This window comes from Delphinus delphis, chromosome 14, assembly GCF_949987515.2.
Source record: "Delphinus delphis chromosome 14, mDelDel1.2, whole genome shotgun sequence".
In the NCBI taxonomy this organism is placed as follows: domain Eukaryota; kingdom Metazoa; phylum Chordata; class Mammalia; order Artiodactyla; family Delphinidae; genus Delphinus; species Delphinus delphis.
The window spans coordinates 78,555,269-78,571,671 of record NC_082696.1 but is presented as its reverse complement, the minus strand read 5'-3'; the positions used below and the strand labels follow the sequence as shown (position 1 = coordinate 78,571,671).

Here is a 16,403-nt window from a genome sequence, read left to right as displayed (position 1 = left end):
CATTCTATTGATTTTGGAATCTTGGCTGCAGCTGCCAGATTCCTCGAGAGACACTGAGTCCCGGACAAGAAACCCCAAGCTCAACACGTTTGTAGTAGACGATTGCTTTTTCCAGAAAAGAGCTCCTAACCACCAGGGCCTGGGCTAGCTTCTTCCCCCAGTGTCTGTTCCCGCCGAAGGGCGAGTTCGTCCCCCGCGAGAGGCAAGCCTTCACCCCTGGCCTGGAAGCCGAGGCTGTGATCTGGGCCCTCGCGCCTTTTTTCAGGATAGTTTTTGGTGAGTGAGGAGAACATGTACAGGGTCCTGCCCACCCCCGGCGTCGGCGTGGAAGTCGATTTGGGGTCTCCGGGCGTTTTTTTTTCCTGCGCCGCAGCGACCCTGGCCTCTGGGAATGAGATCCCACGACTCCTGTGAGTTTTACAAAATAACATCATTATATTGTAATCGTAAAAGCTAGTTCTGCATCTTAGGCAAAAAAGCAAGAAAAGAAGGTTAAGTAACAGTCACTTTTACTTTTTGGAAGCGTCCCTGGTGCCCGGAGCGGGTGTAGACGCCGCCACGGCTGGCTGGGAGGCCCAGCTAGGAGTCCCCGCTGTGACTCTCCATTGTTCGCGCGGCCCGGCTGACTCGTTCTAAATGCTTCTCTTTGTGTTTTCCCTCCGCGAGCGCGCACAGATGGTTGCTCTAAGAGGCATCTTCTTTCCTCAGACGAAAGAAGTCTAGTCTTTGAGAGTTCCGCTGCACGAGTCAGCTAAACTATATGAGTTAAACTCCAGTTTCCTGAGAGCTAGAAATATCTGCTCCGCCCCACCCTGATGGGAAGTGCCAACAGTTCGTGTTTCGCCACCAAGTGGCTCAAATCTGGAGGATTTCTTTGGTGTCCAGGGCAAAACCGATCTGCGCGCCGTGAGTGGTTTTTAGGGCAGTGAAGCTGCAGTGTAGGCCGAGCTGCTGCAGAGGGAGGGGTGTGTGTGCGAGGAGGGGGCGCGTGCGCGCACACGCTCCTTAATCATCAGTTCTTTATGAAATTGTTACGGTGGAAACGGTGGACATTATACTGGGATATAGGAACGAAGAAGATAGCAGAACTGAATGGCATCCTCCACGGTATCTTGTGGGGTTTTTTGGGGGGCAAGTAAATACGGGTCGTTTGGCATGGCCTGTGGGCTGACAGGGATATCGACAGGGGCCACCTTTGTAGGCCACAGAAGCCACTTTACGCCCAGGGTGAGGTATAATTTTTGAAGGTGATGACGCCGGGGGGGCGGCTCTTTCCAGTAAGAGCTCCAGGGCCAGAGACTCTGGGTTTGGTTTTGGAAATATAAGGGGACCAGTTCTGGGGCTGACCCTGAGTTTCTGGGATTTATTTTTAAACGATGTGTTTTTTCCTGATTAAAAAAATCAATTTTTATTTTCGAAAATTGAAATTAAATAAAAAAGCTCAAAGGAGAAAAAAAATGAATTACCTATTATTCCACTGTCCAGAAATTAACATTTTGGGGTGTGTGTGTGTTTTGTTTTTTGTTGTTGTTGTTGTTTTGCGGTACGCAGGCCTCTCACTGTTGTGGCCTCTCCCGTTGCGGAGCACAGGCTCCGGACGCGCAGGCTCAGTGGCCATGGCTCACGGGCCCAGCCGCTACGCGGCATGTGGGATCTTCCCGGACCGGGGCACAAACCCATGGCCCCTGCATCGGCAGGCGGACTCTCAACCACTGCGCCACCAGGGAAGCCCTGTTTTTTCTTTTTAATGCATATTTTATTCAAACAAAAATGGAATCGCTGTATTCAAGAGAATTGAAAACATATGCCCACACAAAGGACACCTGTGCATGAATGTTCACAGCAGCATTATTCCTAACTGCCAAAAAGTGGAAACAATTCAGATATGTCCATCAGCTGATGAGTGGATCAACAAAAAGTGGTCTATCCATTTAATGGAATATTATTTGGGACTAAAAAGAATGAAATGCCGATACATGCGCAACGTGGGTGAACTTTCAAAACATTACACTAAAAAGAAGCCAGACACACAGACAGCATGTTATGTGATTCCATTTTTATGAAACGTACAGAATAGGCATATATAGAGAGACAGGAACTAGATTAGCGGCTGGCAGGGGCTGGGGGAAATGAGGTTTCTTTCTGGGGTGATGAAATGTTCTGGAATTACATATGTGATCGTTGCACAACTCTGTGAATGTACTAAAAACTACTGGATTGTACACTTTAAAAAAGATGAATTTTATGGTACGTGAATTATATCTCAAAAAAGCTGTTATTAAAACAAAAGCAGATATAATCTCACTATACCCAGTAATATATTATGAACATTTCCCTAATATTCCTAATAACTACTCTTCTGTAATATTTCTGTTTTCAATTATCAAAGTAATGCACATTCATTCTAAAAAAAAATTAAATAATGCAGAAGAGCGAACAGAAGAAAGTGAAGTATTTCTCCCCCTGCCCAGCTTCAACACCTTCCAAGTACCTGCTTAAAAATTATTTTTATCTCATACTCTTCTGTTCATAGAAACTTCAGTTTCAGTGAAAGCCCACTGTTTTGTTTTATTTTTAATTTTCCTCTTCCCCCCAACTCTGTTTTCATTCTTCCCTTTGTTGCCACTCACTCTAATGTGTTCGTTACATGTTCTAAATTATGCAAGTATCCCTGGGAAATATCATGTTTTTGTATGGGTTTTTAATTTTCGGAAGTGGTTATTGTGCTATTAATTCTTTTTACACAGCACATTCTGAGGCCTCTGCATGTTCTTGGGTGATATTATTCCATAATAAAATTCACCATATTTAGCTTATCTATTTCCCTAATGAGGGACACCTGGCTCGCCTCCAGCTCTGTCACAGTGAACAGTGTGGTGTATATGCTCCCTTAAGGACTTGAAGGTGGGATCTTCGGATCTATCATTCTGTGACAAATACCCAGGTATGGGGCGGTATACCGGGGCAAAGGACATATTCTTATTTAATTTAAATACAATCATTTGCTTTCTGGAATGGATATGCCAGTTTATATTCCCTTCTTCCCCCTGTGAACAATAATTTTCATCTCCCCACATCCTTTGTCAACACTTGGTAGCATCAAACTTTCTAATTTTTATTAATTTGATGGGTTGAAAGTAATATCTCATTTGAGTTTTAGTTTGCGTTTCTTTTTGTTTCTATAATTACTAGGGAATTTAATCACTTCTTCATATGCTTGTTTGACATCTGGTGTTCTGTTAGGTGAACTGTTTATTCATTGCTCGTTTTTTCTGTTGGGTTTTCTCACTTTTTCTTGTTGATCTGTAGGAGCTCTGAAAAATCTAGATACTGAACCTCTTCTACTGACAAGATGTTGCAGTCTCCTCTAGTCTGACATCTGTTAACTTTGTTTGGTATGTTTTGCTGAATGGAAGTATTTAATTTAATGTAGTGAAATCCATTTAATTTTCCCCCTACTCCGAGGTGCTAAAGATATTTTCCAATGTTTTTTGCTATTCACTTTCTAATTTTACATTACTACTATTTTTTTAAAGTACTTATTTATTTATTTATGGCTGCATCGAGTCTTAGTTGCGGCACGCGGGCTCCAGAGCGCATGGGCTCTCTAGTTGCAGCACCTGGGCTTAGTTGCCCTGCGGCATGTGGGATCTTAGTTCCCCGACCAGGGATTGAACCCATGTTCCCTGCCTCGGAAGGTGGATTCTTAACCACTGGACCACCAGGGAAGTCCCTACATTGCTACTGTTAACAGAACCTTTTTCCATGTATGTATCAATACATCCATAATTTGTTTGTTAAAAATACGATAAAACAATGTATATTGTTAGGTAACTCTTTTTCATCCTCCAACAAATTGTATGGACATTCTCCTCTGTGTCTATTTCAGATCTTCTTACTGTTTAATGGCTGCATAGTATTCTCCTCTGTGAATGCACCATAACTTCTTTAACAATTTCCTTACTCACAGAAAATTGACAATACTCGAAAAGATGCCTGGTGCTTGTTCAAGTATTTTTAGGCTGGATTACCATAGGCAGAATTGCTGGTTCAAGGACTGTATTTAATGTTGACTTACTGACAAATTACTCTCCAAAAACGTGGCAGTGATTTGTATTCCCACCAACAGTGTTCAAACATGATTTGCTGCTGTTGTAGTTGTTACATAAATTAACCCAATTATTATAGGCTAGCAATGTTTCCAATGGTGGTACTTCTACTGGTCTCTCAATTCCTTCGGTCTCTGATGGCGACTTCACTGTGAGGGTAGTGGTGGTGTGGCCCAGGCACCACCGGCCACCGTTTTGATGCATGAACTGCAGCTTGTCTCTTCATCTGGGTTTTGCCACAGAAGGAGTAGGTGTCCTTGGCGTGTGGGCTGATTTTCTTCATGATCTTCCTGTGGGAGGCACTATGTTGACATCTTCCTGTATTGACGATGGTTCTGACCTTCCGGGTGCATTTAGCCACATCGCCTCAAACTAGGTCCAAGCCCAGAGAGGAACCAAACATGGTTTGTATTTTTTTTGGTTTTTAATTTAATTTAATTTTAATTTTATATTGAAGTATAGTTGATTTACAAAGTTGTGTTAGTTTCAGGTGTACAGCAAAGTGATTCAGTTAAACATATACATATATACATTCGTTTTCAGATTCTTTTCCAATATAGGTTATTATAGAATATCGAGTAGAGTTTCCTGTGCTATACAGTAGGTTCTTGGTTTTTAAAAATTAATTAATTAATTATTGGCTGCGTCGGGTCTTTGTTGCTGCACGTGGGCTTTCTCTAGTTGCAGCGAGCAGGGGCTACTCTTCGTTGCGGTGCACGGGCTTCTCACCGCGGTGGCTTCTCTTGTTGCGGCTCTAGGTGCACAGGCTTCCGTAGTTGTGGCATGGGGGCTCAGAAGTTGTGGCTCACGGGCTTAGTTGCTCTGCGGCATGTGGGATCTTCCCGGACCAGGGCTTGAACCCGTGCCCCCTGCATTGGCAGGCGGATTCTTAACCACTGTGCCACCAGGGAAGTCCCCAGGAGGTCCTTGTTGATTATCTATTTTACATATAGTAGTGTGTATGTGTTAATCACAAACTCCTAATTTATCCCTCCCCCTCCACCTTTCCCCTTTGGTAACCATAAGTTTGTTTTCAAAGTCTGAGTCTCTTTCTATTTTGTAAATAAGTTCATTTGTATCATTTATTTTATATTCCAAATATAAGCAATAACATATGAGATTTGTCTTTCTCTGTCTGACTTACTTCACTTAGTATGCTACTCTCTAGATTCCTGCATGTTGCTGCAAATTGCATTAGTTCCTTCTTTTTAATGGCTGAGTAAAGTTACATTGTATATATAGTACCACATCTTCTTTAACCATTCCTCTGTTGATGGACATTTAAGTTGCTTCTGTGTCTTGGCTACTGTAAATAGTGCTGCAATGAACACTGAGGTGTATATATATTTTCGAATTATGGTTTTCCCCACATATATGCCCAGGAGTGGGATTGCTGGATCATATGGTGGCTCTATTTTTAGTTTTTTAAAGGAACCTCTGTACTATTCTCCATAGTGGCTGTACCAACTTACATTCCCACCAACAGTGTAGACGGGTTCCCTTTTCTCCACACCCTCTCCAGCATTTATTGTTTGTAGACTTTTCAATGATGGCCATTCTGACTGGTGTGAGGTGATACCTCATTGTGGTTTTGATTTGCATTTCTCTAATAATTAGTGATGTTGAGGATGTTTTCATGTGCTTCTTGGCGATCTGTATGTCTTCTTTGGAGGAATGTCTATTTAGATTTTCTGCCCATTTTTTGATTGGGCTGTTTGTTTTTTTTGATATTGAGCTGCATGAGCTGTTTGTATATTTTGGAGATTAATCCCTTGTCAGTTGCTTCGTTTGCAAATATTTTCTCCTATTATGAGGGTTGTCTTTTCATTTTGTTTATGGTTTCCTTTGCTGTGCAAAATCTTTGAAGTTTAATTAGGCCCCATTTGTTTATTTTTATTTTCATTACTCTAGGAGGTGGATCCAAAAAGACATTGCTGTAATTTATGTCAGAGAGTGTTCTGCCTATGTTTTCCTCTAAGAGTTTTATAGTCTCCAGTCTTACATTTAGGCCTTTAATTCATTTTGAGTTTATTTTTTTGTATGGTGTTAGAGAATGTTCTAATTTCATTCTTTTACCTGTAGTTGTTCAGTTTTCCCAGCACCACTTATTGAAGAGACTGTCTTTTCTCTATTGTATATTCTTGCCTCCTTTGTCATAGATTAGCTGAGGTGTGTGGATTTATTTCTGGACTTCCTAGCCTATTCCATTCATCTATAAGTCTGTCTTTGTGCCAGTACCATACTGTTTTAATGACTATAGCTTTGTAGTATAGTCTGAAGTCAGGGAGCCTGATTCCTCCAGCTCTGTTTTTCTTTCTCAAGATTGCTTTGCTCTTTGAGGTCTTTTTTTGTCTCTATACAGATTTTAAGATTTTTTTGTTATGGTTCTTGAAAAATGCCATTGGTAAATTAATAGGGATTGCAATGACTCTGTAGATTGCCTTGAGTAGTACAGGCATTTTGACAATATTGATTCTTCCAATCCAAGAGCATGGTATATCTTTCCATCTTTTTTTGTCATCTTCAATTTCTTTCATCAGCATCTTATAATTTTCTGAGTACAGGTCTTTTGCCACCTTAGATAGGTTTATTCCTAGGTATTCTTTTTGATGAGATAGTAAATGAGATTGTTTCCTTAATTTCTCTTTCTAGTCTTTCCTTGTTAGTGTATAGGAATGCAAAAGATTTCTGTGCATTAATTTTGTATCCTGCAACTTTACTGAATTCATTGATGAGCTCTAGTAGTTTTCTGCTGCAGTCTTTAGGATTTTCTACATATAGAATCATGTCATCTGCAAACAGTGACAGTTTTACTTCTTCTTTTCCAATTTGGATCCCTTTTATTTCTTTTTCTTCTCTGATTGCCATGGCTAGGACTTCCAAAACTATGTTGAATAATAGTGGTGAGAGTGGACATCCTTGTCTTGTTCCTGATCTTAGAGGAAATGCTTTCAGCTTTTCACCATTGAGTATGATGTTAGCTGTGGGTTTGTCATATATGGCTTTTGTTATGTTGAGGTATGTTTCTTCTATGCCCACTTTCTGGAGGGTTTTTATCATAAATAGGTGCGAACCAAACATGATTTTTATTATTATTATTATTTTTTTCAAACATGATTTTTAATGGAGACAGTATAGTTAGGACTAAGGAGATTCTGCTCTAACATCAGAGAGACCTGGTTTGAATCTTGCCTCTGCCTCTTAGTTGTGTGACTTTCTCAGTTTCCTCATCTGTAAAACGTGGGGTAGGGGTGTGGAGAGAATTAAATAAACATTAAATGTAGAGCCCTTGTACACTACCTGGCACTAACTCTCTACTCTGAGAAATTTATAAATATTGTTTTTAATTTTAATTTTTTTTTTTTTTGGCTGTGCCACATGGCTTGCAGGATCTTAGTTCCCTGACCAGGGATCGAACCCTGGCCACCGCAGTGAAGACGCCGAGTCCTAACCAATGGATGGCCAGGGAATTCCTATAAATGTTGTTATTTAGCACATAATAATTCTAGGTACCACTACATCCAATTCTGAACATGTCTTTGCTATTTCCTCGTCTGCTTTAGCTTTTGTTCCGTTGACAGCCTCAGATAGTCCTGGTTCCATTCCATCCCTTCCACCCTCTTCCTGTTCTTTCCAGCATCCTCAGGGTCATAGCGGAAGGATGGGGACTCAGAAGACTTAACAGCACTGTGCACCCCATGCCTGCCTGCACCTCTGCCAGTCTAAACCTGGTGAAGGAAATCAGCCTATTGGGCTCCATTTTACTTGTAAGTTAAAAAGAAAGGGCCGAAAGAGGAACTGGTGGCTGAGGAAGCCTCCTGGAAAGGACAGAAGAGCCAGGCACACCGACAGTGACTCTGCACTATCGTTCCTGCTATCAGCAAAGACGCGTGATGGTTAGAGCCTGCCATCTGTAAGGGGACCCTGTCAGAGGCCAGCAGTGAGGAAGATGTGGAAGGGGAAGTACGGAAAACACAGGCGGAGGCTTCTGGACTTGTTTTTCTCCTACATTCTGAACTTTCACTTCCCAGTGGGAACTGAGATCCTTGCCCCCCAAATCCTTGCTTCCCATCCCATGATTTGAACTAACAAAGTCCATGCACCAAGAATGGAATGTCTACAGCTCTCCTAGAGGGAGTTTATTTTTCAGGAACAGCACAGAGCGGGAGGGTTGGTCTTTTGCCCCACCCCATAGTGTCCTAAATTGTTGAAAATTTCAAACCGGTACAGTAATAGAAATAATGAGTTAAAGTTTTTTCCATAGAAGCAACTGAATCGTACTGGCATGCTTAGGTTTACAGAAAACGTTAAAAAGATTCACAGTACTATCGAATAAACATAGAATAAATATTCCCTAATATCATACATGGAGCTAAGCTAGTGATACAACAAATTCCCAACCAATGTCATAGTTTGAGTCAGTGGGCTTATTTGGTTGAAGTTGGCACTGGGAACCAAGATTGCTGGCGGGGTCCCTGGAAGGGCCAAAGACCACTCCTTTAACAGAGCGTATATCTCTCATCCCAGCTTTAACTAGGTCTTGTTGCCTGCACATTCAGGGGTATTTATGAGTATGTAGTGAGGTAATCTATGTGACAGTGGTATAGACATGCTGTCACCTACCATACGCTTCTCTGTAGCTGATGATGATACAAAAGGGACCCCTGTGAATGCCCCAGGATAAACTTCCTGCCACTGATGACAGAACAAATCAAAGCACAGCAGACACCTGAAGTAGCTTCTTGGTGCAAAAAAAAAAAAGCTGCATTATCATACATATTGTGTAGGTAATTTATACAATATACCCATTGGAATTTCCTCTGACAGCATCCCAATACTTCATGTAAAACAGTTCTTGAGCGTTAAAAGAAACAGACTATATATCCTAGCCCGATCACTTTCAATCCCAACCAAACTTCTGTGGGAAGCTCAAGTTTCAGGCTGTGGAGTGAGTGTGAAGTTGTGAAATGCTCAAATCGAGGGGCTATTTGTGGCTGTAATGCAAGATGAGGCCAGCATGCACACTTGATCCCCGAGAGGCGGCGTCTGTCGGAAGGGCTAGCATATTTCAGTGGTTTCTGCTGAGGGGAGCACGCCAGGAAGAAAACTTAATACGGCTAGGCTGGAAGGGGGCTCGCTCTGTCCCAGGTGCAGCCTATCACAGCAGGAAGGCTGTGTGAGGGAAACAGGTTGCTTAAATACTTTTCCAGCTCAGTTGTACAATCAGGGCTTCTCACTTAGAAGCACAGGACTGGCAGTGCCGGGCCGTCAAAGTTTCCTCCTTCCCAACATCAAGATAAAGTGAAAGCAAGCAGGCACTCGGAAAATTACTGGTGTTCTTCCTCATCAAGGCGCATGGCAGAAAATTGGTCACATTTCATTTGGGTTCAGTATTTCCTGTACTCAAAGCTATCCATAGCAGAGCCCCTATAAAGTAGTTTCTTCTTAAAAAAAAATTTTTTTTAATTAATTTATTTTTTATTTTATTTATTTTTTGGGCTGCATTGGGTCTTCGTTGCTGCACGCAGGCTTTCACTAGTTGTAGCAAGCGGGGACTACTTTTTTTTTTTTTTCCCGCTGTACGCGGGCCTCTCACTGTTGTGGCCTCTCCCGTTGCGGAGCACAGGCTCCGGACGCACAGGCTCAGCAGCCATGGCTCACGGGCCCAGCCGCTCCACGGCATGTGGGATCTTCCCGGACCGGGGCACGAACCCGTGTCCCCTGCATCGGCAGGCGGACTCTCAACCACTGCGCCACCAGGGAAGCCCAGGGACTACTCTTCATCGCAGTGCGTGGGCTTCTTATTGCGGTGGCTTCTCTTGCTGCAGAGCACGGGCTCTAGGCACATGGGCTTCAGTAGTTGTGGCACGTGGGCTCAGTAGTTGCAGCATGCAGACTCAGTAGTTGTGGCTCGTGGGCTCTAGAGCGCAGGCTCAGTAGCTGTGGCGCACGGGCTTAGTTACTCCGCGGCATGTGGGATCTTCCCGGACCAGGGCTCGAACCCGTGTCCCCTGCAAAGGTAGGCTGATTCTTGACCACTGCGCCACCAGGGAAGTCCCGAAAGTAGTTTCTATATGGCTCTCTTAAAGCACAAACTTTTATAACTGGCTTTTCTGCTTATGGTCGCTCTAAGAGGCAGAGGCATCTGAAAAGGCTATGTGAGCCACCTCAGTTTGCATTTCTATGAGAAAGATAATTTATTCTTTAAAACTGAGATTAGACATTCACCCCATATCTAGTCATCTGAGGCAGTGACATGCTTTTCCTGAGAGGAAGAGGAACCAGGCCATTTCCTGCAATGTTCTTCCTGCCTTCAAATCTAAATACTCTATCAATATTTTTCTACTGGGTGAATTTTATTTTGAGCAGTGATAAACTACCCCCAGGGAAATTATTTACTTTGCAGTAGGGTCTAAATTCAAACATCTCTATTTCTGATTCCTTGAACATGAAACAAAGGCTGAAGTAAGAAAGACATTAAAATAGTTAATCCAAACTGCAGACTCCAGCGTTTGCCTCTGTTTCTTTCATAACTCTGGTTCCCAGGGTCAGTTGGCATGCTCATTCCCCCTGGATTTGATTGTTAGGTGGATAATGACATTCTACAAGGCAGGTTTCAAAGGCTGGACCCTGTGAAGGAAGGTGTTCAATAAATCAGAGTGTGAGCTCCATGGGAAAAGGGGTTTGTTTTTTTTCACGCTGTATCCCAGGTACAAGAACCAAGCCTGGCCCCTGATGAATGTGCGGAAGATATTTGTTGCATAACTGAGAGGGGAAGTACTTTGCCTATATTGGACTGAGCTATTCTCAAATACTTTCAGAACCATTTACCAATAACCGCCACTCATAACTTACTTTGAGGTGAGCATATCATTAATACGTTGAAAGGTGTTGCACATTTAAACGACTTTTTTGAGAAGAAAACAACCTATTGAAAAAAACAATATATGAGATTTAAAAAATTCCATTCATTTAACAAAGGGTTATTTACTAAATATTTGTTAAGCAACTAAAATGTTAAGACAACACATATTGTTATGAGGAAGATCATGCTGAGATTAATCAAATGGACATCACCCTCGAGATGCTTGTGGTGTGGGACTTCCCTGGTGGCGCAGTGGTTAAGAATCCAGCTGCCGATGCAGGGGACACGGGTTCGATCCCTGGTCTGGGAAGATCCCACACGCCACGGAGCAACTAAGCCAGTGCGCCACAACTACTGAGCCCGTGAGCCACAGCTACTGAAGCCCGCGCACCTAGAGCCCGTGCTCCGCAACAAGAGAAGCCACCGCAATGAGAAGCCTGCGCACTGCAATGAAGAGCAGCCCCCGCTCGCTGCAACTAGAGAAAGCCCATGCGCAGCAACGAAGACCCAACACAGCCAAAAATAAATAAATAAAATTGATTCTTTAAAAAAAAAGATGCTTGTGGTGAATCTAACAGGGAGACAGACACAGACATGTGTTCCTGTGTATTGTACAGAGAATGCTGGGGAGGACCCGGGAGATCCGGGAGGCTGACAGTTCCAGGGGGACTTCCAGGAGGAAGAGGACTGTGTCAAACACATATCTGTGTATCCTTACAGCCGAGCGAAGAGTAGATATTCATGTTTGTTGAATGAATGAATGATCCTTTCTTCATCACTGAGCCTGAGTCCTCAAGTTTAAAACAAAGCAAAAAACTCAAAATTAATAAATAATATGGTGTTTTAGTGGATCAAAGGAAGAGACCACATCTAGATCACAGAGGGTAGAAGAAATCGAGGGTCCTGAAGCAGATGGGGATGAAGTGCAAACTTCCAGGCTCAGGGAAGGACGTTCGTAAAGCTATGGAGGGGGAGGGGAAAATGGAGAGTGCAGGAAGTCCCCGGATGTAGCTGAAACAGGTGTGGGAGATGAGGATGGAGCGGACCGAGCCTAGGAGTGAGCAGGGCAGGCTGCTGGGCTAAGGGATTGATTCCCGGGTGGGCAAAGGGAGGTGCGGGGAGCGGGTTCACCTCGGGAGAGCATCCTGATCCGGGAGAGGGGATGCATTGTACTTGGACCAATGACCCAGCACAGGTGGGAAGCTGGACAGAAGAGGTTCAGACTAAAGGCAGTGAGACCACTTAACTTTTCTATTCCAGGTGGAAACAAGAGCCGCAAAGATCTTATTTAGGAGATGGCCAGAGGGATTTTTTTTTTTTTAAATCCGGAGACTTTAACGAACTGGAATGGAAAAGACAGATGGTTAATTATACACAGGGTCGAGGGTGAGGTGTGAGATGAGGGAAGAGGAAGGATAAAAAATGACTCCAAGCCCGAGCCTCAGTGACAGGAGTAAGGAGAGTGGCAGGAACAGCTGGTTTTATTGGGGGTGAGGCGTGAGGGTGAGAGCGTGAGGCTGGATTTAAACCTCTCAGGTGCAGTGAAGACAGCTCGCTGGGCATGTCCGTCGTGCAGTGCAAAGCCTGGGGGTGATCACACAGTAGTAGCTTGAGCAGCAGGTGTCTCGTTTTTTTAAATGATGTTTTTATTTGAATAGGTTATACTGTCACATTTGGCAAGGTGAAAATGAATTCCCCGTCCCAGCCCTGGTTCCTAATTTTTCTCTCTAGAAGGAACCACTGTTTCCAGTTTCTTGAGGATCATTCTAGAAATATTACATACGTATGTTTTGTGTGTGCGTGCCGCGCCGTGCGGCTTGTGGGATCTTAGTTCCCCAGCCGGGGACTGAACCCGGGCCATGGAAGTGAAAGCCCCGAGTCCTAACCCCTGGGCCACCAGGGGATGTGTGTGTTTTCATGCCCCCAGGAGGGTTAGGTATTTTTGTTTTTTTAAAGGCTAGAAGGCTTGTATGTCCTTGAGACAGAAGGGAAAGAACAAGAAGAGAGGTGGAGACTGTGCAAGAGGAGTTACTGAAGCAAGGTCTGGAGGAGGTGAGAGGACATAATCAGGGATGCAGGCATATGCTTTAGCAGGAGGAGTTGACCCATTTCAGAGTCAGGAAGGGCAGGCTGATGGCAGTAGAGGTTTCTGATGCTGCATCACTTAGAGGACCTATGTATCCTGGCTGAATGGTGGCAGAGATGTGGGTAGAGGTAGATCAGTGGTTGAGGAGGACGAAAGGGAAGATATAAAATAGCCACTGTGGCTACTAGAAGGTGTCACAGGGCTGTCAGATCCCAAAAGAATCAATCCAAAAAGGTTTATTTTGATAATTTATAAAAGAAAAATCACCATAGCAACTTAAAGTTATTTACAGATTTAAAAATAAATTTACAGAAATGTGTACACGTCATATTACATTAAATAGCTTTAGTTAAGATGTTACAGGTAGTGTTGAACATACACAACAAAACGTAAATCAAGTTCCAAACCACATAAATGCCCTCGAAGCACGCTCAAAAACCACTGGACGATGGCCCAGGAGAAACTGGCAGAATGAGCTTTCAGAGACCAGCAGTAAAGACGGTCACCCCACTGGTTGCAGGTGCTGCGGAAGTAAGAGTCACCCTAACCTTGAGCTGCGACCAGACACTGACACGTAAGACAGAGAGAAAACATGTGAGAGTGCTTTTTTTAAATTTAATTATCCTGGTGGAGCTCATAGAACACAGGACTTGAAAATTTATACTCTGATCCCACACGAAGGTGGGATGATGCTACTTGTGGCTAATTGGGCATCATACTTTCTTTTGCAGGTTACATGGCAGGCAGTCTTCCAGCGTGCTGGGAAGGGATGGGTGAGGGGCACGGAAGCCATGGCTTTGGACTGCGCTGTCCCTGCCGGCTCAGGGCTTCAGCCACTCGTTAACAGCCCCAGGGGAATGACACCATCCAAAGCCTTGGCGCTGACCCTGGTCTTGGATGCTGCCTCTGGTAAGTGCTGGGCACTGTCCCTGCAGCCAGAGAGGGAACGCCTGGCAGCGGCCTGGGCACGCTCCCCTCAGTGAAGTTGCCAGGCTGAATGATACAGTGGCTGGCAGCTCCGTGGAGATGCTGAAGTTTGAGAGCTAAGTGTCAGGGAATGTTGATGACAGATAAGTTTCTGAGGAAAGTGTACAAAAAAAGGTGTTTACCAGGACCTGAGAATTACTATCCAGCTTAAGCAAAGGTATAGAGGGGTCCGTTTCTGCTCGTCCCTTTAAGTATGGTCTTGAAAATAAACAGAACTCCCCTCTTTCAGATTGCCTGACTTGCAGCCAGGTATGTGACCCTGAATTGTAAGTTCTAGCAAATGTGTTATTAATAATTAAAAACAGCTAATTTTACGCATCTGGCAACTAGTGACATTTCATGATTACAGGCCTTAAAAATTTAATACAGTACGATTTTTTCTTATATATAGATTGCTTACACATTAAAATATCAAAGGCACTGCTAGGTTACATGATAAACAAAAATACATCGAGACAGGATTATTTATTGGTTCCTTCAGTTTCTGGGTCCACCGTGATCCCTAACAGCCCAGTTTTGTGCTTCGCCTTTGGAGAACAGTGTGAAGGTAATGGCGCCAAATACGTTGACAGCAGCAGCAAGGCAGAAAACAGTTTGCCATTCTCCAACAGTGTTCTGCAGAGAAGGAAAGAAAAAATGCAAATGAAAGAGGATTTTGTTTGTGGTCCGCTTTAAAAAAAGGTGGTGTCACAAGATTGTTTTTATATGGCAGTAGCATTATTCATAAAAACTGGAAACAACCCAAATGTCCATCAACAGTGAGATGGTGGCATGTGTGTTCCACGGACTACTTACAGCAACGACAACGAATGACCCACAACGACATCGATACGCCTCACAAACAAAGAGTGCACACTGAACGATTCCACTGATATAAAGCCCATAATCTACGGTGTTAGAAAGGAGAGTGGTTCCTCTTGGTGGGGGGGAAAGAGAAAGGAAGGGCTACCCGGAGGCTTTGTGAGGGAGATAACGTGCTGTTTCTTGATTGGGTGGGCACTGGTCACACAGATGTACTAACTTTCTGAAAATCTGTCCAGCTTGTGTACTTAGGATTTGTGCATTTAAAAAATGCATGTTACACTTCAATAAAAACGTTTACTAAAAATAAAACATTGGCATGTCCTCAACTCATGTGTTACGAGGAAAGTATTAGTATTATGCCTGCACATCATCTCCCAAGTTCTCAGGTATGGGGTGTCAGGGGCAGATCAAGTAAGGATGAGTTAAGATGGACACAGGTTCAGCCTGGCCTGAAAGATCCTGCAGGGCTCTTGAATGGCACACAACACAGAACATAGATGGGATCTGTCGGTAAGAGATCAACAAGACACAGTGTGTAATCCAGTGGTGTAAAAATATCCAGTAGTTATCTAAACCTCTGGGTCGTGTGACTATCTTTAACAACGTTTTTTTTTGGATTTTCACAATTTCAATGTAACCAGAGTTTGCAGCAGTTAGAAAAGAAAAAACCGAGCAGCTGAACTGGCAATGAGGAAGAAAAAGGAAAGGCACCAGCAAGTTGGCATGAAGTCATTTATGTAGGAAAAAAGGAAAAACACGGAGAAAGAAAGGAGTACTCTGTGGTCAATTATACTTTTCTGAGATGAATGTATTCTGGTGGAAAAAAAAATCTTAGAAACCATCTTAAATTTTAGGGACTATTTAGATATGCTTGCTAACAACGTGTTACCATCCTAGAGCAGAAGTCGGTCAGTAATTACTAATTACTAATTACGGTCAGTAATTACTAATTACTAATCATATACCCGAGAGACGGGTTTAAGACAGCTTCTTAGGATTCTAAGAAAAAGCTGCTCTGTGTGATCTGCTGGATAAAATAATACCCCAGTGTTACCTGGAGGCAACGGGTGACTTAAAAATCAATCAACTGTACCAGAAATCACACAAAGCTCCTGGTCTGTTTTTTAACAAAAACTCCACCAGTTTTTAGAGAATGCTGTTTGGTCTGTAACGGAATTGAACCTCAGACACACTTTGACCTTTATTTCATCATTATTATTATTATTATTTGGCCACACTGCGAAGCTTGTGGGATCTCAGTTCCCCGACCAGGGACTGAATCTGAGCTATGGCAGTGAAAGCGACAAATCCTAACCACTGGACTGCCAGGGACTCCCTACTTCATTATTTATTTATAATAAATAAATAATTATAAAGTGCGGTAAACTTTAATTGTAAGCAATTACAATTGTACAGGTAAATGTGTTTCTCCTTTTTAAAAATAATGGCTTTTTTTAATAACATGAAACAAATGCTGTAACAATAGATCTGAAATCCAGTTCAGTTCCCACTTCACAAACATTCAAGACTTGAATTCAGGAGTCCAGATCTT

At 43.1% G+C, this 16,403-nt stretch overlaps 1 protein-coding gene across 2 annotated transcripts in view; it reads right to left on the bottom strand.

The window, feature by feature from the left end:
* Positions 1-13,281: 13,281 nt before the first annotated feature.
* SLC17A5 (solute carrier family 17 member 5) overlaps positions 13,282-16,403 on the bottom strand; it is a 58,301-nt gene continuing 55,179 nt past the window's right edge. For both annotated transcript variants that reach the window (XM_060030353.1, XM_060030354.1), the window contains one exon: positions 13,282-14,662. In XM_060030353.1, coding sequence (XP_059886336.1) covers positions 14,525-14,662 — 138 coding nt within the window. In that variant the 3' untranslated portion in view covers positions 13,282-14,524. The remainder of the gene's footprint in view (positions 14,663-16,403) is intronic.